Here is a 25988-nt window from a genome sequence, read left to right as displayed (position 1 = left end):
GTGTGTGAGAAAGATAGAAAGAGAGACATAAAGGGAACGCAAGTGTGTGTGAGGAGGAGAAGGTGTGCGTAGCTGTGTACATTGATGGCACTTCACACAGCAGCGTGTGTCCTGGCTTTGATACAGTACAAGCATGCTGTAAGACTAGGGCAAATAAAGACTGCGCTGTTTGAAAGAGGAAGTTCACTGTGCTCCTCTGTCAGCAAACTTTAGGAGGAGATTCTGTCTAGAGGAGAGTCTTGAATATTTTGTAGCTTGTACACCTTCAGAGGCAGCTTTCCTGTCTGCTTGTGTGAGAGCGATGTGTCTCTCTGTGTTTACGTACTTCTAACTCCTTACGCACTACAAATGAGCAGCTGCCTTATCATCAATCCTGCCTTTCACGCTTATGTGAACTTTATTATAACAGATACTTGCATACACTCAGAGGGTTGCACGTGTGCTTGCATGTGTATATGTACACACACACACACACACATGCACTCTTCTTCTTCCAAACTGCCACAGTTGAGGAGCAGTTGCTTCAAAGGCAGCTGTCTCTCATCTCACTTTATCTCCGTCATCTTTTCCTCGCTTACTCTTTCCCGCCTCTCTCACTTCACACCCCCACCCCCCTCCCCCCCTTCTTTGTTTCCTACCCAATCTCTTTTTCACCTTTGTCTCTCTCTGCTCTACCTACCTGCCAGGGAGATTTTACTCCAAAGAAAAGTTTTTTTTTAATTTTTTTTTTCTCTTATTTCTGGAGAGTTCACTTTTTTGAAATGCCGCCACAAAGGATCCATATCACCGGTTCTTCTCTGTCCACCAACCTGCAAAACTCAGTCCCACCCCACACCTCCATCCACACCCAATCCATCATCCATCCAGCAGCCAGCCTCAGTGACTCCTGCCTCATTTCTCATAAATTAGTCTTACCTCTCACACACTTTCTCCTTTGTTTCTTGTTCTTACTCATTCCATTCTCCCCATGCCCTCTCCCGCCTTCCATCTCTCTCTGGTCCTCACATTTCATTTTTCTTCCTACAAATGCCACACAGCAGTCCCTTAAGAAATGTCATTTCTGTCTTCTCCTTTTGTTCTGTAATTTCTCTGTGTCCCTCCTTTTCGCTTGGGAATTCATTTATCGTTCGCTGTTCTTCTGTCCCCAGCTCTCTGATCTCTCTGTCTCAGTCTCCCCCTCTATGTCTGTGTCTCTCTGTCTTTGTCTTTGACACTCACCCGCTCCATTTCTCTCTACTTATCCTACTCTCCTCTTCTTGTATGTAGGTTTTTTATTCCACTAGTAAAATATTGAAATGAATGTAGTGTTGCCAATGCAACATGTAACAATGTACCATCGTCTATAATGTAGGGCTATGCAATATGGCAAAAAACAACTTTTCTTTTTTCCCCACTATTATGAACTATTTAACTTTTAAATTTTTTTTTTCTAAACATGTAAACTAAGGACAATAAAATGAACAGCACAAAAAAAATACCTTAATTCTTTAGTCAAATACATTTGTTAAAACTATATGTTGTTCACCACCAACTAAGGTCAAATATGCAATATAAAAGATAAAAAAACAGAAAAGCAAAATAAAAGGAATAAAAGGAAAAATGTCATTAGAAAAATAGTTTCGTGTTACATATTGTTAAAATTTTGAAGAATAAAACTTGGAGCAGCTGTGCAACATTAAAAGTAACATCCAGCAATAGTAACTGCATACTGGGGTGTGAATACTTCCAGAAGGCTGGTGACCTACACTCTGTAATGTCCTTGAATGCAGCAGCACAGCAGTGCACTGTCACAGCTGTAACTGTTGCTAACAGGTGGCTAACGTGACGACTTCCATTGAGATTTGGTGACTTTCGTTCAATTTGAAGCCTGTGCACAAATATAAGTGACAGAAAGAAGAGGCTGGATTACTGCCATTTCCATATCACTGAGATAAAATGAATAACTTCACTTGGTTTTATTTCGTTTTATTTCGTCTTCACCTGCTGTGACCACCATTACTCCAGCTTGTTGACTAGCAAAGCCAACACATGTGCTGCTGTCTCCCAGGAAACAGAGATGGCTCAAAGTACTGTCGTAACCAGAATTACTGGTGCTGCCTTTTGAGTGACCACAGAGGAAGTACTAATCTCTTTTTTTGATTTAAAACATTTACATTAATCTAAATAATTCAATATAATGCCCAGCCCTTCTTTTTAAACTGTAAATCAAAAGAGAATGCAATGATTTGCCATTTGAAAACCAATATAGTTTTAGGTAGTACCAAGATGGGCAGCATGTGTGGAATGTTCTCCCTGTGCTTGTGGGGGGGTTTTGTCAGGATACTTGTGTTTCCTCCCACAGACCAAAGACATGCATGTTACTGTAGGTTAAATGGTGACTCTAAGTTGCCTGTTGGTGTAAATGATTGTCTGCCAGTGTATGTCTCATTGAATCCAGAAATTTCTCTGTATGGGGTCTGGTGTCTAAGTGGTAGAGCATTGGGTTGGAATGGCCACGGTTTCGAATCCCACCCCACCATGTGTGGCCTTGCCCAACCCTTGATGCCAGACCCCAGCCCGGGTAACATGGGAGGGTTGTGGCATCCAGCGTTGAAACTCATGCCAAATCAACGTGCGGAACACGTTCCGCTGTGGCGACCCCTGAAGGGACAAGCCAAAAGCTGTTGATCTAGTGAAGCCATGCAAAGAAACAGACTAGCTGCTATTTTCTTTGAGCTTCAGCTCATTCAAAATGGACTGAGGTGAAGTGTTTCGATCTCACGAGTGAAAATAAGAAATTATTTCTTAGACATTACAGACTTTCGCTGTCCCCTATGCTTAAGAGAGGGACCCTCAAGTTTGTTTTCAAGGCATAGTTCTTAGGCCAACACCTGTGAAGGTGCATTAAAGCATACTGCATTACAGGTAGCTTGCACATCTGTGAAGGTACTATTAACCATTTAAATGCCTGATTTGTGACAGCGTTTCTAACCAATTTTAATGCACGTTGAACGTTGTCTTTACGATGTTTTAAATTGCAAAGTCGCAGAGAATTCACACGTAATTGGTTGAATCAATTGTTTTGTTTACAACATTGTGAATATCTTGAGGGACTCGTCCATGCTTAATGATAAATAGAGGTTTTAAAGAAACATGCAGTAGGCTGCTATCCAGGCATCTTTTTCAGCTACGATCTTTCTTATTTCAGCCACACAATTCTGCACATATTACAACACGGCTCCACAGTTAGTCTTGGTGCTAAACTGACCTGCAGTCCAGACCTGTCATGCATTGAAAACATTGAAATAAAAAATATGACAGAGGCAGCGCTGAACTGTTAAGCAGTTGAAAGTCTATATCAAGCAAGAAGAGAAAAAAAGCAAATGGGTCTCTTCAGTTCCCAAACAGTGCAGCTAAATGAATAGGTGATGCAACACAGCAGTAAACGTGCCCCTGTCTCAACTTTCTTGGAATGTGTTGCTGGCATCAAATTTAAAATGAGCACACATTCTCAATAAATAATCAGGGTTTATTGTTGTTGGTATCCACAGTACATTCGCTTCACAGCAAACATGGAAAAAAGTCATTTAACCCAGAACTGTTATTTTTCCCCTCTGGTATTTGTAAGATAATCCTCAACACAGACAGATGCTAAGATGTAATGTGGATGCTCTGGCAACAATTGGAGATGTATCACAGACATTCAGTGCTTCCAATTTGATTGTGATGCTTCTGTGCAGGGAAAACCATCCCATGCTGTACACATATTCCCAAGTGGTTGGAGAACCAATTTGTTAGGCCTTTGACAACAGGCGAGCTGGATAGATGAGAACATAGGTTTTATCCCTGACGTTAAAATAAATTTCCCAGGTTTGTGTGGATTGAAATTATTTACATTCACTTGACTGAATGTGTCTTTGCTTTTTTGGGATGCACTACGGCGTTTGTGGTATTACTGTGGTAGCTGATTTTAGTAAGTGGTAAGACCAACTGGGTGACTCCTGCTCCCCTGAAAAAAAGAACTTAATTCTGTTCTGCTAAGGGACTTTTTTCATTTAGAATTTCTACAGTACATGTATAGAGCACTGTATAGAGCAGCTTGTTGTGCTATAATCCCTCTGTCTGTCTCTAAACCTGTTTTTGCCAAACCAGAAGTGTCTCTTCCCTGATGGAGCTCAGTAAAGAGATTCCACTTCCACAGTTCTCTGGTGTGCAGGCATGCAGGCACTTGTGTTCCATCAAAATGCTAATAATATCATTTGCAATATCCAGCGCAATATTATTGTAGTGCTAATTGGTGAAAAAAAATGTTGATGGAAGCACCTGCCCACCTCACTTCTCAATTATTTTTAATTACAATGGCTGTAATAAAAGGGAACAAATTGTGTAATGATCAATGTTTCTTCAGTGAGGTGACAGTTTTGCTCTTCTTTGCTTCAGCATGGCCATGTGCGGCTCATTTAGATGGCAGGGAGATACTTGTGCTTGAGTCGAGCAGCACTAAGTGAATGTGGGCCCTCAGGAGAGGAAGTTCTCTCCCCTTGGTTTCGTGCAGCATGATTTATTCATTGCCCCGCAGGTCTGTAGAAGAGGGTCTTTGGGTAGTTCACATGTGATATGTAGCCGTGAACCTGCTTGTGGTGTCACACTTGAGAATGTTGCCTCATCATACATGTGGGAGAGAAGAAGAAGAGAAGGCAGACAGAGTGGGGGGGAAATGCAAATTGAGGAGTATGTGTGAATAGAGAAAAGAAGATTCGATAAACCAAGTGGGAGGGAAAATCCCTTATTTTGAAACGATCCCTGTCTTCCAAATTGTCAAATTAACTTTTTCTGCAGCAGTGGCTAGTGAGAGGGAGTAACTAAATAGCTTCTTTTTGAGAGTTTTTTTTTATTTTCCTAGTATGTATCAGTTTTTCTGGCTGCCTTCAAAGTGATAATGCTCGCCGGCTGTTGCCCCCTGAGGACTGCTTCATCTTATTAACTTGTCTTCGGAGACGCTGCTTTACTGCCTGCAGGGATCATGAAGGACCACTATGTCTTCAGCCCCAAACATTCACCTCTCACTGTATTGCTTTCTATTCACATGGGGATGTGGGTGTGGGTAAGTTTGCATATCAACTGGCCCAAAAAGATAATAGTTACACAGTAGAGAAATGATCATTAATTGTAATGACTTAGTCTTTGTGGCTGATCATATCTGCAGTCAGGGGTTGTGCTTCACTACAGTGTTAATGTGGAGTTAAAGAGGAGCGATCAGATTGTGAATGAGGCTGCATCAGTCCTCTTTCTTTTCTACTATCAAATCCAACTCACGATACTCAGACCAAGTACGGATATATTTCCAGCAGTGCCTGCCTTTACATTTATAATCTGTATACTTTATGCAGTTATGTATGAGGGAAATAAATGTTGTGATACTAAAGGTATCACAGCCTAAGATGACTGGATTATTGTAATTTGTTGTAGAAACCCTAAAGAAATGGGTTTCAGTGTAAACTAGTCACAACATTGCCATGTCTGATATGCTTAATTAGGCAGTATGACGGTGAAGATTCTCAGTCATCCAGGTTTGGTTATCCGAGGTTAAATCATGTCAACTGGACTTCTTTCTAATTCCTTCAGTCTGAAGAAGCTGCCTGGATAAGTAGCGAAACATTTCTACCCAAGAAGAAAGAAGTGACTGACATGATTCAGTCTTCTGTTAATACGGATTCTGTTTGTGAGCTCAGTGTAACAAGCGTCAGGCTGACATTACTGAATATGGATAGAGAATATTCCGAATCCTGTGGTCAACTCATAGCTGTCTTTACGTACGGTTGTCATTGAGATTTTATTGATTTAAATGAAATGCACCAGGTGAACTTGCCAACTATTCTAAGAAGCTGTAAGAAAGAAAAGAGATGGAAAACAAGTAAAGAAGAGTATCATGGAGTTTTAACAAACAGTTCAAAGCAAGAATTTTAACACAGGTACGAGTCAGATTCACTTATGGCTGCATTCATATTGTCCTTGATGTAAGTGTAGCTTATCTGACCAGTGGATAATACCACTGTACTCGGTCTTGATCAGTGACTTTCTGCACTTAACGGATGCTTTTATGCTGCACTAGGTTTTTTGTAAGCTGTTGTCAGGGCCATGATGATGTATCTACAGGGAATATGATTTGGCACAAATAAGCAGCATGACATGTGAACAAACAACTCTCCTACACCTCTTAACAAAAGTGTGTGTGTGTGTGTGTGTGTGTGTTTGTGTTTGTGCAATCACAAATCACAGCAAATAGTCCAAAATCCCCTAATGGGCTATTTTCTTTTTTATCCACCAGACCTTATTAATTTTAGCATGTGGCATTTTTGTCCATTTATAAATGTGCATCTTTTATAGTGCCACTTCTAATAAAGTGCAAAATAATCTGGTACCAAGGTTAAAGTAGCATTCTCATGAGCAGGAGGAAGACAAATGGCAGGTGTCTGCTGCACAGCCTGTTAATTCTCACACATAAAGTCTGACTGAAATGACACCGTATATGGAAAGAGAACTGACACAGAACATTGAATGTAAAGTGGCAAAATCTAAAACCTCTTCACTGCCATTTACTGTATGCTGTGCTGACTTTGTGTTTGCTGGGAAAATCAATCTTAAAAAGATTTACCAAATGTAGACAAATTAGCAAGCATAAATTAGCCAGAGCATATTCATTATGCCTACCTCCCACTGGAATACACCGTACACCGCAGTGTCTTTATTGTTTAACTGCACTATCATAAATGTAATCATGTATTTTATGTTAAAGTCTCTGCAGACAGCAAACAGTCTCTCAACTATATCATAGTCTATGCCCGTGTGCAAGCGCATTTTAGCTAAGAAAAACATTATGTATCTTGAATTTGAACTGAGAGGTTCCATTTATTTTGCTTAGCTTAACCTCACTTTGAGCCTCTCTGAGCTCATTTTTCAAACAACCTTCTATGCTGCTCATGCTCAGCTTCTGTGTTATTGTCCTGTCTTTCATGCATCAATAGATGGATTATTATACATCCCTATTTGTAATTGGAGGGCAGGTTAGACAAGGGGATAATTAAAATAGTATGTGTTGCTACTCCATCTATTTTCTGCTACTGTTTTGACGTGTGTGGCTTGGTGTGTCTCCGTGCCTTCCTTTGTCCTCCAAGGTAATGTGGTGGATGCCAGCACTTAGTGAGGACACACAGGTTTGCTGACAAACACACACACCAAGGCTTCCACATACATACACAGAGATTATGGAAGAACATATTTATCTGTAAGAACAGTTAGAGCAGTAAAAATGACATCATATTGATTAATTGATTTAATTTATTGTCATTTCTTTAAGTAAAATGCCACATGTTCAAATTTAGTCAAACAAATGTGAGGTTTTGCTCCTTTTCTACACGTGCTTTTAAATGTTTTCACAATTGTTTTATCATACCGAAGAATGATAAAAAACGAAGGATGAACTTTGAAGTTTAAAAGACAATAGATTAGGTTATAATCTAATCTAATTCTAATCTAATCTAATTAAAGCTAAAAAGAAGAAAGGCCCAAAACTAGATTTTCATTGGGAAACCTTACAGTGTAGATAATGTAAGTGCACAAAGGACAATATTGCATGGCCTGACAGGTTGGGTTCCCAGCTGGCAGAGGCTGACCATACTAGGATAGTAGTATTGCCTCCAGCAATGGGAAAATTGGACGGACTGTGGCAAAGTCATGGATACAACAACCAAGGCGTGAGCAGGGAGCCATGTGCTTGTTTCTGTGAGTCTGGAGGCCAGTCCTCATTATGGTGGCTGGTAAAATATTACAGTTCAGCTGACACTGTCTAAGTGAATTGTCCAGAGCAGTTTTGACAGCTATTGGAATGCAGGGCTAGATTATGATGGATGATGACAACAGGGGTGGTGCAAAGGAGCATTGATGTGTTTTGGTGCCTATGCAAGAACTAATATGTACACCTAATGTGGGACAGTTACAGGGATGGTGTGCATACACACACAGACACAGACACACACAAAATGGAGATGCCTGATGGGTATTTTAAAATGGTTATCAAAATCACATTGCAATTTTTCATGCCTACAGAACTCATTCAGGACCCTGTCTTCACTAGCCTCACAACCCCTAACATTTCTATCACGCTCAATAGACTCCTATGTGTATTTTGTATGAATGTGAAATGTAAGAAAAAAATATTTTCATTTCTGTTGTTTACCATTTCCCCTGCTTTTGTGATGCTGTTCTTGTGTTATTCACCCTTATTGCTTTGGTTAGAAAGTTATTACACCGAAACAATTGGATTATATCACTTTTTGTTTTTCTCTCAGTGCAGTTATTTTATGAACATGAGTAGTTCCTCTGCCAAGTAATTAATTAATCATTTTATTGATTAAAAATGTATTGCCTTTTTCAAAGCATTTATGTAGCTTACCTTTGTGTGTGTGTGTGTGTGTGTGTGTGCGCACATGCGTGTGTGTGTGTAAAAATTGAGCAGCTGCACACAACTGCTGACTACCACATGCTGTCTTATCTTTTCAGAAGGTAGAATGATGTTAGCTCATTGAACAAGTAGGTTGCAGTGTGTTCGTTTGTGCTTGTATGTATATGTATGATACCTCTCTGGGTTTATATATTTTTATCTGTAGGCTAAAACACATGCAAAACAACTACACAGATTATTAGTTCAATAAACCTCATCTCTCTGTCTTTCTTTTGGTGTTTCACCTTTTTCTTCTGTTTGCCTTAGGATCCCTGATCATAATAAAGCAGGATGGTAGTGTTGTGTAGTGTGATAGGAACAAAGAGACCCACATGTCATTGAACTGTTTTTCTCCTACCCTTCTTTGGAGCAGATGGGACAAGGAGAACACTTCATCCCCAGGTTCACTGGTCCTTTGGCTTCTTCTGCCGTGGCCAATCCATTCTCCACTAGTCACTCTAGCGGCTGGGTTATTGCCCATTCTCCTTCCCTCTTGTCCTCCCTTGAAACGGGAACTCACTTGTTCCTTCTCTCTCTCTTCCTCTGTCTCTGTATCTCGCTCTCTCTCACACACTCTCCTCTTCCCAATTTGGCCACCAGGGAGGTGTGTGGCACTGGAGCAAGCATTATTGATAGAGCATCTGTTTAGACATGGTGCAGGATCTGTGGCATGTGGGCGAGCAGCTGGGGGTTCGAGCAGGGGAGACATTATGTCATATTACATATCTTGAGATGTCTCGTTCACTTGTATGCGTGCCCATTTCACAGACACACACTCCCACAGATACTATGAAACACAAACACATGCCACTGACGTCCACACTGATATTATTGTGGTTTCCAGCTTACTTTGGAAAAATCCTGGTCTTTAGAAGGATGGCTTAAATAATTTATTAATTTTGAACTGTTAGAAGTTGTCCAATGCCAATACTGTACAGCAGCACTTACGAAAGTCAGTTTTAGAGGCAATTTCAGACCTGGGAGCCAGAGGCAAATATTGTAGCATCATGGGTTTATTGGGGCGGCTAGACAGAGTAGCCCTTTCCAGATAATCACCACACATCTCTTCTAAATGGCCAACTTGTCAAAGCTGAGGCAGCACACAGCCAATATAGTTTCACCCATGGCTATTGATAAAATGCACAAAGCATGTATTTTTATGTCACGCGATGCATCATTGTGGTAAAGAAGTGGCAACATCTTCATCACCTTCGTTTTAATTGCCTCATTAGGAATCGTTATTCTGGGATGTCCCTATGCTTAAATGCACGTAATTTTGAGTTATAAAACTGACATGTAGAAGCGTTTCCACGGCAACAAATCATTTAAAACACTGCCAGGTTTTGTTAGGAAGTCTAAAGGACAAATAAATGAAAATGAAACATATAAACATGAACTTATGAAAATGAAATGAAACATAATATAAATTACTTTTAGAAACCTGTCAACATTAAACACAGAATCTTGCTTTGAAATGTGTATAATGTTTATTCAGTATAGTGATGATGCATAATACTGAATAAGTTGATCTGGCAATAATTCTTACAATTCAGGGACCTTAATTCTTTTGAATACATATATATATTTTTTTAGTCCATTCTTAACAACCACATGTTGGTTTATTTGGTCACTTTGGTCTATTTGGTCTATGGTGCTGAGTTGCTCACATTAGGTCTTGTTTCACAAGACATTTTGACATGTCATAACAGGAAAAGCTCAGGTGCAATTAATAACATTTCAAAGCCTGCTTTCCCATAAATTGTTCTAGGTCCAGGGACCCTGGTATTGTTCATGCTGGGTATGTAAAAATGAGCCATTATTAATGCCTTTTCCTACACGCCGTTGTTGCTATGACAAGTCAAAGTGAGATCTCTAGGCCATTTTATGATTTAGTCCAACATAAATCCAGCCGCACAACAGTTATGTGAGTGTGCAGAATGTTTGAAGTTCCCAAACATCTCTGGTAATCCCACTCAAGTGTTTTTCATTAATTTGTCTAATTAGACCTTTGATCTATGTGGGCACATACACGGTGACTGAGTGGCATCTCTTTGACTCTTAGGGCAAGACAAGGTGTACTTCTGTGTTTCATTTAAGAGTCTAAAGTTTGGTGACACAACCAAACTTCCCATAACCCAGAATTTACTACAGGCATCAATAATTTCCTTTATGCTGGACTCTCTTTGGACGTTTAGTTCTTAGCTTAAGTGACACTTTTACTAAATTACATTCAAGAAATGTATAGTGATAGTGTATCATTTTTCCCTTTGAGAGAAAACATAGTTATCAATATAGTGTATTTGTCAGATGAAAGTATCTTCTGATAGTCAGCCATTTACCCCGAAATAAGACTATGGCAAGTGCACAATTTAGCAGATTTTAGGCTTTTTTTTTGAGCCCATTTAGTGAATCTTGTTTCTCAAGGGAACAACTTCATGGTTAAGTATGTAGATGTGCACACCTGATCTTTTCTTTGAGTGGCAGAGATCAGGTGTGCACAATCATTTCATCAAATTGAAAAGCTGTTATCTTAAGCAGACTTTACTGAAAAGATGCAGATGCAAGTCCAGATGAAGAGTCTCATAATTTTGTCTCTACCCTGCAGCAGAGCTTGCTCTCTTATGTTGTTCCTGGCTTTAAGTGTTTTATTAGTGCAGGATGTGTGTGGATGCATGGAGGTAAATGTTACAGCTTTGTCTAATAGTTAAGGCCCTTCAAATCAATTCTGTCTTCGTGTATTTCCTAGCTTGTGCTGGCATTCAGTCTCATTAATTACTCTTTAACTTTTATATTTCTCCTTTCTGAACGTGCACAAAAATTCCAGTTTTGCTTGGTGATCAAAAAAGAGAAGATGTAATAAAGGCTGATAGATTTTTTTTTTAATAGATAATGACATTAGAAGATTTGCATCTGCCACTTCTCATTTCAATTCCATTGAAGTTCCGCTCCGAAAGGAGGTAGCTAAAAGTTCGTGTGTGTGTTTAGACAGAGGGGAGCAACTAATTATTTTATACATTTCATTTTAGGTGGCAAAGCAACAATAAAAAGCCTTGATGCCAGACCAGAGTTACAATACAGTGACTGGGCCTCCTTTAATTATGTATCATAAACGTTCAAATGGTGGCTGATTTAGCTCAAGTGCAGAGAGGACAGGCTATTATTAGAGGAGACAGGCCTTTATTTGTAATTTCCCCTGGTTTATAAATGAGTGTTTAGCCACATTTTACAAAGAAGCCTCCCTGTTGTCTGATCTGATTTCTTTGCTGCTGTAGATTGCTATTGTATTCAACCATTTGCATTGAAAGCCCTCCAGTGGTTGAGGATGCATAATCCCAACCCCCCATAGAAGATTTATATTGTGACCCAGCTGCAGGAAGGGTCTGTCTGTTGTTACTTTCATATAAACAAATAAAACTTAGAGAAATCACTCAAAATCATTTCTGTTAAAAAGAGAAACCAAAAGTGTGTGTTGTTGTAATGGTGTTGTACTGTTGCTAAAATGTATATAGGTCTACCGTGACCATGGCAGACCAACAGTAGCCTATAGCACTTGTTAATTTGTTTTGTTGTTTGCCCTTTGTTTGTATAGATTGCATCCGGGTCTGGACATTTACTATATTAATAATTTGTATTGGATTATTATGTAATGCTTTTTTATTTTCTTGTATTTGTTTAACAGCCAATCACAGAATCACACACCACATGTGTGCATTTGCCTAAAATGTGTGCAACCACTGAATGGATCGAACAATGACAGCCCAGTTTGGAAGCTGTCTGCAGACGTTCTTAGTGGTCAGTTATGGGTTTACTGCCAGGGACGGATCTGTCTTCTATGCCATTTGTTGTGTCTGACCTTTAAGATGATGAAGCGTAGAGAGTGTGACCCCTGGCAGAATTTGTTCAAAGAGCAGCCTCTTGGTAATGGGGGGTCCAGAGCCTGGCAGCATGCTGTGGGATTGATCAGCTCCTTACTCAAAGGCCAAATACAGAAAGCCTAGCCAGAGTAGAAGGCCATGCAGGACGTGGAGCCATCCTCTGCTTTGAAGCCCTCTCCAATACCTCAGCTGCTTCACCGCATGAATAAACATCTGTTAAAGCTGCTCTTCTGTCCCTTCCTTCCCCTGTGCTCCTCTCTCCTGTATGAGCTAACAGTGGTGCTACCACAGATTGAAATATATTAGCAGAGGTCAAAAACACTCGTTCTCTTTTTCTCTCCTTTCTTTTTGACCCCCCCCCCAAGCTTCTCGTATGAGTACTTCCTGTGCTCTAGCCTTGTTGCACAGAGTTAAATCCACTCATTTAGAGCTTGCATTCCTTCCACAGATGTCAGCTTTGAGATTGAAATGAGCTCCCCTTCTGCAAAGAGGCTAAGTTAAAAGGAGAATTCAGAGAGGGGGAAGAGAAAAACTAAACAGAGATGCAAAATCTTTTCACTTTCAATAGCGTATTGAGAGCGTGGCTTAATGTGTGTGTGTGTGTGTGTGTGTGTGTGTGGTTTACCTAGGAGTGAGTTTTCCTTTAATAATTCTGGACTGCACCTATAATGAAAAACCTTCTTTGTCATTTATATTGTTATGTTGTTGAGGGTCAATTGTTGTACGAGCATTTTGTCTTTTGACCAGTCACATTTTACACGATTAACACGTAACAAGATATCAAATACAAAACATTAGTGTTTTGCAGACTCCAGCATCGTGCAAAGTTAGTTAGCCCAAAGCCTTGCTCTTAGATTTCTTTGTTCAGACAGAAGTAGTTGTAATGGTACAGTACCCACAATGTGTCAATCTCTGGAGCAGGTGCAGAAAAGTATTGATTTGCTCCTGAGGTTAGCAGTTATCAATGCTCTATTGGCATTTTACTCTGCACTGTTAACCACCAACCTGAGGATCCCATCTGCAAATACTGCTGGATTTCTTTCAGAATACTGGCACATCATATATTAACCATAGTAGTGTTCTTGTGTAATGCTCCAAAGTCAGGGTATTTTACATTATCAAAAGGCGTCTAGGTACTTGAACACATGCCGTGTACAAACCAAACTGCAAATAGATGCCATGCTCAAGCAGCAGGAAAGGCCATATTGTCCTGTTGGCAGAGTTGGCCTGGAGTCAAGGTGGTAAAGCTGCTGTAGGTAGCAGGCAGTACATTTGCTCTGAGTTCTTCTGATCAGCCCATTCTAGTTATGTTAATGTGAGATCGTGACCTTTCTTTCCCCTTCTTCAGGTGCTCCTTTGAAAGAACTAACATAAAAGACAAACACAGATCAATGAAATGAGTAACTTCAACAAAGTCATAAATGAGCTGTGGTTATGGCCATTCCATGGAGCTTTCTCATCTTTGCTAATCACTCCCCAAATGCACAGATGAAAGCATATTAGGAAGTCATGAAGACGCTGGGCCGCATTCAGTTTATCATTTGATTATATACACATTTTAAGTGCAAGTTAGCAATTAAATTAAGCCTGGATGTTGTGAACAGATTCTATCTGCAGTTGAACTGTGCTACTGTACATTTTTTATGGTGGTGGTGTGTTTGTGTGTGAGATAGAGACGGAGAGAGAAAGAGACACATTTGATGAAAGAGGGGTGTTTGTGAATCAGTGAAGCCTGTCTTGATTACAAGGGTCAATAGTATCAGAATGACATCATTTGTGCACTGCTTGGCGAGTCCATGATATCATGATATGAACACGAGTGTGTGTTTGTAAGTGTGCACATGCAGAGAAAAGGAAAGTCTCTCTTGGAGAACAATACTCTTCCTTACCGTAACACCATAACAGCATCTGTAAAGTAAACACAAGTGGCAGTTCCGCCTCTAAGCATTTGGCTCACTCAATGAAAGCAATCTCTACTAAATGGTAATGGGCCTCTGCAAAGTGGCATCATCAGTGTTCTTCATTTCAGATGGACTGCTACTGTGTCACGCCTTTAAATATACCCCATGCTTAAATATTAATAACAATCTGGCCATGCGGGCAATGAGAGGCCTAATTCACTTAAATCAATATTACTTTGCAACCTCTTTACATGTAATTCAGTGTTTTAAAGCCCTGTTGTTTGCAAGGGATTATTTTGATTAAATGTCTTTAGTCCCTGAGTGATTTCCCTTGTAAAGGCTCTGGCGGGAGGTTTTGGTGTTGACATCAACCTGCCCGGTTTTCTGCTCAGACCAAAGACCCATGTCCCCATGTACAAACATCTGAGAGATCTGCTATTCCATCACTCTGCATTCACTTTCTGCTTATTATTCCCCTTTCTGTGTTTTTTTTTTTTACTATTGTCAGGAATGAGAAATGCTAATTAGGTTTAATGAAATTGATATACGTATCAATAGGTCAGCAAACACAAAAGGTGCATATCTGTTCCATTCATTTTAGGTTCCACGTTGCTTCATACCTCAAAAGGAATTCATCACAGTGCCTCAAAGCCTTTTGTAAAGGCTCCTGCCTCCACCTCCCACTGCCTCCTCTGTGCATTGGTTGTTACTGTATGTGATAGAAATTGAGACATCTATTAAGCTTGGCCTATTGCTTGGCACAAAAGAGTCTGACATCCTTGAATGAAAAATCCCCTTGAGGTTAAAACCTTTGGATCTCATTACACCCATACTCCATTTGTACTAAAGAAATTCTATCAGTATGAACAATTATGTTGAGGTAGGTTTTGCACAATTGTATAACTTCTATTCTTACAGTTTGTCTTGCTGTCTTACTCTCAGTAGTGTTTACCTACCCTTGCTGCTACGTCATCTATAGCTACTTTAAGCGTATTAGATGTGCTGCTGTCTTTGTCCACACAAATACTTTGTGTGTTTGGGCAAACACAGTGGCACCATGAAGAGATGGTGGGATAGCGCTTGCTACAGAATTGTCAATCTCTGTTTGGTTATGTGTGTTTTGTCCTCACTTGGTCATTGTCTCTGTTTTTCGTTGTATGTGGGAATGTGTGTTTGTGATATGGATTTTACCCAGCAAAATTGGATAATTGCATTTCTGAAAACAAATTTTTTAATAGATGAATGTCCCTTGATCTATTAGATTAGGTTCATAGTAACTTTTTCAAACTAAATTTGATTGTGGCAACATGTACAAAATAAACAAACATAAGAAAAGGACATTTTGAATTTGCTTGGAAAACAAAATTATGTCTTGACTGTGTAGCTTCCACCATGCACTGCATGGGTCCACCTGGTTCATAGTAACTCAACTCAGAACCAGAACCTGAATGATATTAAGTCTTACCATATTCAGATCTGCTTTCTACAATTACCTGTTTTTTTGTTGTTGTTTTTGTTGTTGTTGTTGTTTTTGTTTTTTTACATTTGTGTTAAATTATGTTGCTGTTAGTGTTGGTGTCTCTTTGAATTTTAAAAGAAAGAATTTCATTGTAACATGTGCAATATGTATATGTGCCCAATGACAATGAAGGTTCAAAGGCTTTGCAGATCAGCTCTCATTATTGTCAGTTTTGTTATACACTGAGTCGGACCGTGTGATAGGTTTTTTTTTTTTTCATAGAAAAAAATTTGCTACAATGCCGGGGTTCAATAATAAAGATGTGTTGGTTCTATTGAAAAATCAACCTCTGTGCTTTCTTAAATGTTGCTAGATGGTGATAATGGATGTTCTGGATGGAGCTACCTCAGTCATCATCCACACACCTAGTGCAAAGAAAAGGTTTTGAGATATTAAAAATGGAGGAAGAAAGGAAAATAAGCACACAAAGATTAAGTGATTGAGAGAACAGTTTTTCTTTCCAAAAAAGGGAATGAGATTATTAGGAACCAGTCCAAGTACTCTCATGACCTAATTGCCAATGACTGCAAAAAATAGTTGCTGCATTTGTCCTGGTAAAGAGTCACTGTTAAACCCAACATTACCAACATGTTTCTAGAGCTTCGTGCACCAGTCAGAGTCAGGACTGCAGATACCGTGACATTTCTAGGCTACATGAATGTATATTCACAAAAATAGTGTGTTCATGTGTATTTTGTTCCTAAAGGGACGATGTTCTGTGTGGGAAAAGGTTGGGTGAAGTGAAATATGAGTATATTGTGATTAATCATTAACCTCTAAGCCAGGGATGCTACTCACCTCATTAATTTTAAACATTTGTGCTAATCACAGCAGTGCATGACAAAAATGGCTAATCAAGTTGAAAACTATGTCCAAACTGGCTTTTCCAGTTAAGGAAGTTATTTTGGGGTCCAGGAGGTGCATGTTGCTTTCTGGTACCTTGGCACAAATTTCTATTCTAATGATATTCCAAGCATTTTATTATTGAATCGTCAGCTTAATCATTGGTTGTATTTAAACACATTTTGTGTCTGCACAATGGCCCACAAATGTACTACAAAGACAGAATAATGGTTAAAATCACATTTTCTGAATTACTCTCCAACCAGTAGATGCTTTTAATCAAAAAGTATTCTTTTCTGTGATTTACCGGGTACCAGGAAAGCAGTCCTAATATTAGTGATTCTAATACCGATAATATCTGTTATCCATAGTGGATTCATTCTATATGAAAACCTTCTATTTGATTAAATCCCTGCAGCCATCTGTAGGAAGCAGGACACATGTTGATATATCTGAACCACAGCGCAGTGCCATTATGCATGGCTGTCCACTGTGTTTACTTTGATTAAATCACATGCACATGATACCAGGCTGCTACAGGATAACCACACATCACTCTAGTCTCTTATGACTCAGTGTTCTGTGTGCAGGAGATGTTTACAGCACCTGATGATGTGACCATTTACAAGGTGAGATAAGGTAGAATTAAAAGTGGAACAGTGTAGGATTCTTGTGGTCACATAAATGGCTTCATCAATATTCAGTGTGCATATTAAAAAAATATCCAAACCTTCTTCCTGTGGTGATGTGTGTTTCGATCGTGACTCTCTTCACCATCCAGACAACCATGTGTTTCACTGAAGAAAGCCCTTTCTATTAGCTGAGCTGTTGTCATCATGCATCCTTGTGATTGGCACAGCAGTGTCAGAGCACTGGGACAAGTGATGTTACTGAGAGTATATTTATTAATCACACACTCTCTGATATATTCACGCCGCCCGCACTTGTGCACCTTGTGTTGCTTCGCTGTACACAGATTGTTATAGCTTAGAGTTTTGGCCCTACTATCTGGTTAATAGCGAGTAAAGGCGTCATTTCACAAATAAACACTCTATGTTGTTACTGAGATGCCAGTTCCATTGACTAAGCTGCAGCTGTGCTAACAGATGTGCTAAAAGGGCATATTTATTTGCTTTGAATTTATGCGTTGGGATAATGATGTGAAGCTGGAATCATATATATTTCTGAAGCTTTAATTGATGCTCGTGATTACAGCATAAATAAAATCAATGACATAGTTTGATTCTGGGTTAAAGTCATATGTAATTGAAATGCTATAAAATTGTGTGCTCATGTGTGCGTGTTTACTTAGAGATTGGGTCTCTGTTTAAGTAGGACAGTAGAAATTGATGGCCAACTCTGATACCTGACCTACATAGAGGCACAGACAATCTAGTTCCCTCAGCATACATGCTGAGCCCAATTGCTCTGCAGAAAATGCAGAGGAAGCAGGCATATTGTAGGTAACTATAAACATCTCATGAAAGCATACATTAGATCGGCTTGTAGCTTTGTAATAACAGGGTAATGGGCTTGAATATTTCAGAGGTAATAAGAGGTAATATTTTGGTGATAACCTGAAAGGGCTGTTACTTTTCATGTGGTAGTTTCTGTGTCCTTTGCCTTTTAAACAGAGCTTCAAATTAAATTCAAAATAAGTTTTCTGCTGCCACCAAGAAAGGGGCTTGTAGTGTATACGAGGAAACACCACTGGTCATTTCTGTATAAAAGCATCAATCTGAGCAACAAAATACAAGATTACACATTTTTTACTTAATATCGTGCTAACAACTGTAGTGACAAAGAGGGATAACGTGACCTAAAAGTAAAGCCACCTTAATCCATGGTTGTATGTTTGAAGTGAAGATGATAAAGTCCACACATCTCCACAGTCAAGTGTAGAAGTCTACACACAGGAAGCCATTGCTTACTTCTGGAAATAAGGCACAAGTCTGTAAGCTAAGGAGAGTGTGAACAAACCAAATGAGTTTTGAAATACGATTATGTGGTCCGATGAGTGCAGACTTGCATTTTCATAATTCGCACTGGTTAGTGTGGCGAGGAAAAACTGGGAAACACCATTCCCACAGTCAAACATCTATGGGACTCTCTGTTTTTGGTGTTTATGTCTGCATCAGATACTGGAGCCCTGCATAGAGTGGAAGGAAGAATGAAGGCAGCCCTATATCACAAGATCTCAATTAAAAGCCTCCTACTTTCCGTGAAAATGGAATAAAGCTACACCTGAAAGCATATCCCCCCTGATCAGAGGGTACGCAAAGAGAGCTAATAAAAGGCAAAGGGAGGACATAACAAACTATTAGAGAACCTTTAATAGAGAGGACTGCAAACATTTGCAATGAAATAAAGACATTTTCATTACTTTATTAGTAGTCGGAATGGTTGTTTTTGCCATATTTAATAATAATCACACTAAATATTTTAAACAGTTAAACTAATGAAATAAAATTGACAAATATGTTTTGAGCCCTTTCATTGTAAAATTGGCTTTTCTTGCAATACTGTATATGTACTGTGCTGTTAGTGTTCACGGCGTTAACTGTATTAAACTGGGGATTAATGCCCGGGGCTCTGGATCTCTAGTAATAGCAGATGGAAATCCTGATCAAAGGCCTCTAACTGTGCTGTGGGTGTTCGGACTGCCTCTGCCTGCTTCTCTGCATTACAAGAAGATGGGGCTTGGAGACCGGGGCATTCAAATAGCCATGTAGTGTTGGAGCTTTCTGTAGACGTGATTGGACAGATGAAGCCTTGATTGTGCACAATTACAACAGGACAACCAATTCACTAGGGGCAATTTAGGAGGAGGGTTTGTATCCGCAGGTTGGTTGCACGTATGACCTAGCAGGCAGGCATGCAGGAATGTGTGTGCTTGCGTGTGTGTATGTATACAATATTTGCAACTCTGCGTGTTTTTGTCTGTGCTCTGCATGTTAGGCAGATCCATTCCCTCCACGCTCTGGACTTACACTTCCTCCACATCACCCAATTCTCTTAATGTTGATTTATACAGGCATTGAGTACAGTAGGTACTGCAGAGCCGCAGACAGTTCTCTATACCAATACCCTAGCAGTGGTCCACCTGCCACAGCTGTCTTAATCAATTCAGTGGTTGTGCAGACCATCTCCTCCAAAGACTTGTCTCTTTTCTGTGTTGCATGAATTTTAGTTTGCACGTCTGCTGTGCAGTATCTGCTATGTCCATCACTAATGCAATACACTAACATTCATTCACCATCGTTTGTAGAAGACACACACAAGCTTCCAAGCTCCTCAAAAATCAACATGGTGGCACCGAAACCTCGGCGCCAACTAGTAGTTTGGCCGTGCAATTGCAGAGTGGCACTGATAAACCAGCGTAGTATAAATGCCCGCAGTAGTATAGGCCACTTCCATAGCCTACCACAGAGGCTCTGTGTAGGTTCAACGCAGAGCAATAAATCAAGCTTTACTCTGTGGTGACAGGGCTGGTAGAGCTGCTCAAGCAGCCTTCCCTTATTAGATCCACTTTTAATTAGGAGCCATAGAGACCCAATTATCAAAGCATTAAATTTACATGTTTACGATTTTTTTCTTTTTAAGAGGCTTCAGGATTTGTCTTTAACATGTACCCCAAGTGGTTGGGGTCCAGCCGGTGTCAACACGGATTCCTAACTCTTTACTAAGACACGTTTAAAGGTATCTATTTAATTCCAATCTTGTTTAGCTTGGGCCCACAGTAGAAAAAGTGTAAAAAAAAGCACTATGTTTTTGCTAATGACACCTTGACTTATTCACTTTAATGTATTTAAGAATAACTAAAAGAACTATGGCTAAGTTATTCTGCAACTCTTTCTGAGCCTGGAAACCCAGTGTTGTTCTGAAAATACCTTTGTTGTGTGAATGAAATTTATGTTAAGCATGAAATAGAAAATATGTGAAGAATCCTATACGATAAACCCTAAGATTTTAATATGCTGTGACACCATTTTTCACCTTACACACTGCTATTTACAAGCTTTTTTTTCCAGTTTGAAATAACAGAATCACAGAACCTGGAGTGAGTGTGAAATAAAAAGTGAGTATGGTGAAGCTGGTAAAAGTGGGCACCCTGCAGATTCTCTAGTGTGACGAGATGTGAGCAATCCCAGTTCTGGCTAATAAGTGTGAGCGAGTGCAGCCACGAGGCCTCAGCCAGTAGCCACAGAACACCTATTATCAGCCCTCCTATCAGACATCCATGCGTTTCCATTTACAGGGTATTGTTTAAGTGGGAAGATTGTTCAGTGTGAGCATGTTGACACCTCTTTCCTCATGTCTGTCAGTGCTGACAGTCTTTAGTAGCCTGTGGAGGTCAGCCTCTTGCCACGTGTGGATAGTTGGAGGAGAAGAGCCATGAGGACAATCTCACTCTGACTGAAACTCTGCAGGGAGAGAGGCAGGAATCATTCTATTGCTGCTATTTTGTGACCAGTAATTGTAAGGTCTGTAAAATAGGACAGTAGAGCAAAGGACTGCTGTGGCAGGGCCAGAGGTTCTGATGGTCCACAGGGGACTGACCAAGGAGGCATGTGCTGAGCCAAGGAGACAGAAAATTATGGATGTTTTTGTGTCTGAATACAAGCACATTCCAACAGTAGTTTACAGCTAAATGTTATTTTATTTTATTTTTTAGGGCATTTTAACAGATGCACTCAAGGTTGGAACAGTGCTGCTGGTGCTATCTATTGGGGTGTGACTTGGCCCTGACCTCGGTGGATATAGTGTTGCACTGGAAAATGTCCTGTCAGTTGATGGAGGAGCTGCCTGTAGCAGCAGGAAGGAGTGTGGCGACATGTGTGTTAACCTTTTTCCTTGTCAGTTTCTTTTTTTTCCACCCCCTCGTCCCTTCATCTCCACCTTTTTTTTTCTTTTTCCCTTTTTGCCCTCATTCCCTGCAGACTCCAGTCCCTCTACCTACATTACTCTGTGACAAATTACTGCTGGCGGTTGATTTGTTGGTTGTCAAAAGTGCTTCTTTTGCTGGCATGACGGTGGGCTGAGAAGGAGAAGAACCCCCCCCCCCCCTTTCCAATTCCTGCCTGTCGTCATCAGTGGCCCCTTGCTTCACCCAACCTCACACATGTGCGACGTGCTCCCACCAAAACTTGGCACTGTGGCGATGATGTCTCAGTGGAAATTGATATTCTGTCTCATAAGATCTCATTAGATGACATGTTGCTCATGTTTAAGCAGCTCACACAACCCTATTTCAACCCTTCTTTTGACGAGACTGATTTGATATATCCTTGCTTATGTCAGGAGCGGAAGAGGGGCTTGAGTAAAATCTTTTGTTATGTATGGAGGAGGGGCTGGAGGAGGAAAACGAAAGAAAAATGAGAGTGAGCGATAAAGACTTTATGACAGCACTATAAATGCCAGTGTTTATGATAGCCCGGCTAGAACGCAGCATAAACCTCCACTGACAAAGAAATCTGTATTTTTCGGGCTAATCTGATGAATTAATAGAATAAGCTGCTTAGAAGACTAATATATTATAATACACTTCATTTTTCCACTTCTTTATGGATGTGATTATACACATTTTTAGCTGCTAAATATTTAACAACATGCCTACCATAGGAGTGGGCAATATGATAGATTTTACATTGTGATATCAGTATCGTATGATCAGTGTGTTATGCTGTTTATACTGTATATAAACAGAGCAAATTGGAATTGACTTGCGCAGTAAATTAAATACCTGGCAAATAAAGGCACTTAATCATATTGATTGAAAAAATCCTGTGAATTTGATTCTGCCATAAAGGAGCTGTGCTCATTGATTTGCCACATAGGCGGCAGTGGCCCATTACAACCAGATATATTAAGGAGATAAACTACCTCAATGAAATCATTTTTTTAATGCAAACTTCAGTGTATGCCGGCTCTGATAAGCATCCCCCTCCGGTCTTTAACATTGAGGTTTGTCCTGTTTATAGGAAGGAGACAGGTGGTGATTGTAAGCTGTTGGCTGAACACAATGATTTGTCCAAACTTGTATAGGACAGTGTTCACTCTGACTCAACAAGTAATATTTGAACTGCATTCTCTCTCTGTGTGTGTGTATTAGTACCCTTTCATTTTCAGCAGGTGACGATCTTACTATATCATCTGGCTTTCCACGTTAATAAATTGATACCGCTGTCTGTGGTGTGTGTGTGTGTGTCAGTCATATGGCTTGTTGCTTGTAGTGATGGCTGTTTAAACTCAATCTGAGGTGATTTCTTTTTTACCGTCATGTGTTTGCCATTTTGAAAAGAAACTCATCTCCTTTCAGTCCCACTTGCTGCTTTATTCACTAACAGTTTTTCTTTTGTGCAGTTTCCTCCTTTGCAAAAGTACTAGAATATCAGTTTTCCCTTAGACCCCAGCTATACAGAAGCCAGATTGCTTTGTGCAACACCATCAAAACACAGAGGAGAGCATTGCAATCCATTTATGTTCAAAAGTCTGAAACCATCTTGTCTCTCTGTCTCTATATTAAAAGAGGGGTTAAGCTTTTATCCCATAAATATGGCATGAAAATCCCACTGTCAATGACACATTCATTCTAAAGCTTGCATTAACATAAAAACGAAGGCTTGTTATACAGTGAGATTTCAATAAAAAGAACACAAAATGCATTTAATGAAATTCAGATGCTGGGCCCTAGCTCCCTGAATCTCATTAAATGAGCTTTGTGCTGTTTTTCCATCTTCTCTTTGTAGAGGAGGTCCTCGAGTGCCCTTAATAATGTGGCAGATTTCATCATATTCCTGATTTAAAGAGGACAATGTCTGTCTTGTTCTTTTCCATGCCCAAACCAGTCTCCACCGATGTACTCATATACTTTCTGAATATTGCTCAGGATAATATTCCATCTTGTTTTGCCTTTTTCTTTTAGTAACTGAAGTTTTGTTAATATTTTCCACTAACTCATTCTCTTCCACTTTCTCTCCCCTCCCTTCTCTGTTTCTCTCTACATAGGATTTGGTTTCATAACTTTTGAGAGTGAAGACATCGTAGAGAAAGTCTGTGAAATTCATTTTCATGAAATCAATAATAAAATGGTAAGTCCACTCATTTTTTTTCAATTCCAGGTGGGCGTTGAAGGATTAATATTTGATTTCTTCTTTCCCCTAGTATTAATAGTGGAGCTGATGTGTGTGTTTGTGTGTGTGTGTGTGTGTGTGTGAGTACATGTTCATATGCACAGGGTAACACACACATGCTTTGTGGGTCTCTGGGTTTCAGGGATGGGAAAGCAGTGGTGTGTCCTGCCCACAAACCGTGAAATTGTGTGGCTGAGTTCTGCCTGTCAGGCTGAGGGACGGGAGAGTGGAGCCTGTCCCTCTCTTTCTCAATCCCTTGCGACACACACACACACACACACACCCACAGATGCACACAGGTCGAAATGTCCAGGGATGCAACAGGGAAGCTACTGGCAGAGGCAGAGTTCATTAGTCAGGGATTAACACCTCCCACTGAGTGCCAGTGATGCTTGTTTTATTTACACCAGTAGTATGGTCATCTGTTAGCTCTTCAGAGTTCAGCAGCAGTTTTCCAAGTCGCCATGTGACTTCTGATAATTGACTGGAACGACCTCTCTGTAAAGAGCGTAAAGCTGGGTTCTTATTTACCCAGTTCCACCCTGCAGGCCTCTTGAGAGTTCCTGCACCGTTTTTAGTGGTTCTGTGGATTGTGATCGAGTGGAGAAAGCACTTGTCTCACTGCCATTCAGATGGGCTCTTCCTGTCAGAGTGCATTTTCACCCTCTCCCAACCTCTTCCTGAAACCAACTGACTGTCTGGCTCTCTGACTGACAGGGCCAATGTAGTAGAACCATGTTCACCAGGGACCAGACCAGGTCACATATAACCCCAGTATACATCCTTCCAATGTCTCTACACTGCATCACCATCGATGCTCAGGACTGCAACCAAAAAATCCGGACAGTGTGACAGAAATATCTGTATGCATATGGATGATACTAGTATGTCACAATCAAATGTCTCGGATCCTTTGACATGTAGGCACAACACTGTGTGAATAATACAAATGCTACACAACAGGAAGCATGAATGCATACTCCAGAGCATCTATTTATGCACACAAAGCAAGCAGTTGCTGTCAGTGATTGATAAAAAAAACCATTTGTTTGCTCAATTTGTTATGTTACACAATTAGTTAATAAGACAACTGTTTTCCAGCAAATGGAGGACATTTTTCCACCTCCTGTCCCTTTTCAGGTTTTACTAGGTAGAAAAATTGATCCTATTATAATCTAGCATAAGCTGTTTATAAATTTTATTCCGATAATAATCGGATTAAAACAGTAGTGATAAAAAAAATTTAATTTGCTTAAATATCAACCAATGATTAATCCTGTCTTTTTTTTTTCTTAAACCAAATATAGCAGTTATTTTTAAAATGGCCAAATAAGATCCACGATACCAAAACACTGTTTATAATATGTGCCCGCAATTGATAAACTGGTAAACATTGGTCAATTGGATGAAAGAAACTGTGGTTGGCAGATCTATTATATGAATCCATCATTTATGTATTAGGGAAAAATCCTGTATGTAATGAATGTTTGTCAAAAACAAACACCTGTCGTTAAGTAGCACTGGAAACATAAAATAGTCCCCCGCAGTATTGTGACAGCCAAAGTTATAATAGTTTACATTTTTTTATTTTTCTTTTGATACTAAATATTTATATTATATTCATTTTTAATTTCCATTTAGCTTTCGTTAGTTCCACCAGTGGTTGTATATGTTTCAGTTTAGTTTAACACAAAATTTCAATAATGCACAATACATTTTTTCATTAGCAAAACTTAAAATGCATCATCGACCATCATTGAATGTTTAACCATTCGCTTTGGGCCACGTTACCCACAGGCATAAACCGTACAATGATTTTTTTACCATCAACTCAGTATTGTAAACAGAAAAGTTGAACCTCAGATAAAATGCGTCATTCATATCATTAAAGTTTCTGATAGACATCACAGTTTAAATGAATGAATTAATAAGTGCATTTTTTTAAGTAATCATATCTGGTGTTTTAGGGTTGGAAGTTTCCTCGAATACCTGGTAATTACCGTCGTTGCTTTTCTGTCTGCATCTTTTTCCACTAACGATGTGTGTTTTTTGTTTTGTTTTTTCAACAGAAACTTAGTTGTTTTCAGTGGGGACGTCTATGCCACAGTTGACTGAAAATATGGTATCGTGTACCAGTTTAACAATTACATTGACTCCCATATTGGCAGAACACTAGTCCAATCATAAAAAGCTTTAATGCACACATTGATATCCCTGTGAATATTGGCATTTCTGAAG

At 39.7% G+C, this 25988-nt stretch overlaps 1 protein-coding gene across 14 annotated transcripts in view; it reads left to right on the top strand.

Annotated features, from left to right (window-relative positions):
- Positions 1 to 25988, top strand: part of LOC137108899 (RNA-binding protein Musashi homolog 2) — a 220982-nt gene that overhangs the window by 139081 nt on the left and 55913 nt on the right. For all 14 annotated transcript variants that reach the window (XM_067494000.1, XM_067494003.1, XM_067494001.1 and 11 more), the window contains one exon: positions 23626 to 23708. In XM_067494000.1, coding sequence (XP_067350101.1) covers positions 23626 to 23708 — 83 coding nt within the window. The remainder of the gene's footprint in view (positions 1 to 23625; positions 23709 to 25988) is intronic.

The sequence above is a fragment of the Channa argus genome, chromosome 24 (assembly GCF_033026475.1).
Source record: "Channa argus isolate prfri chromosome 24, Channa argus male v1.0, whole genome shotgun sequence".
NCBI classification, from domain to species: domain Eukaryota; kingdom Metazoa; phylum Chordata; class Actinopteri; order Anabantiformes; family Channidae; genus Channa; species Channa argus.
Note: the sequence above shows the minus strand (reverse complement) of the source record. Positions and strands in the feature narration are given on the sequence as shown.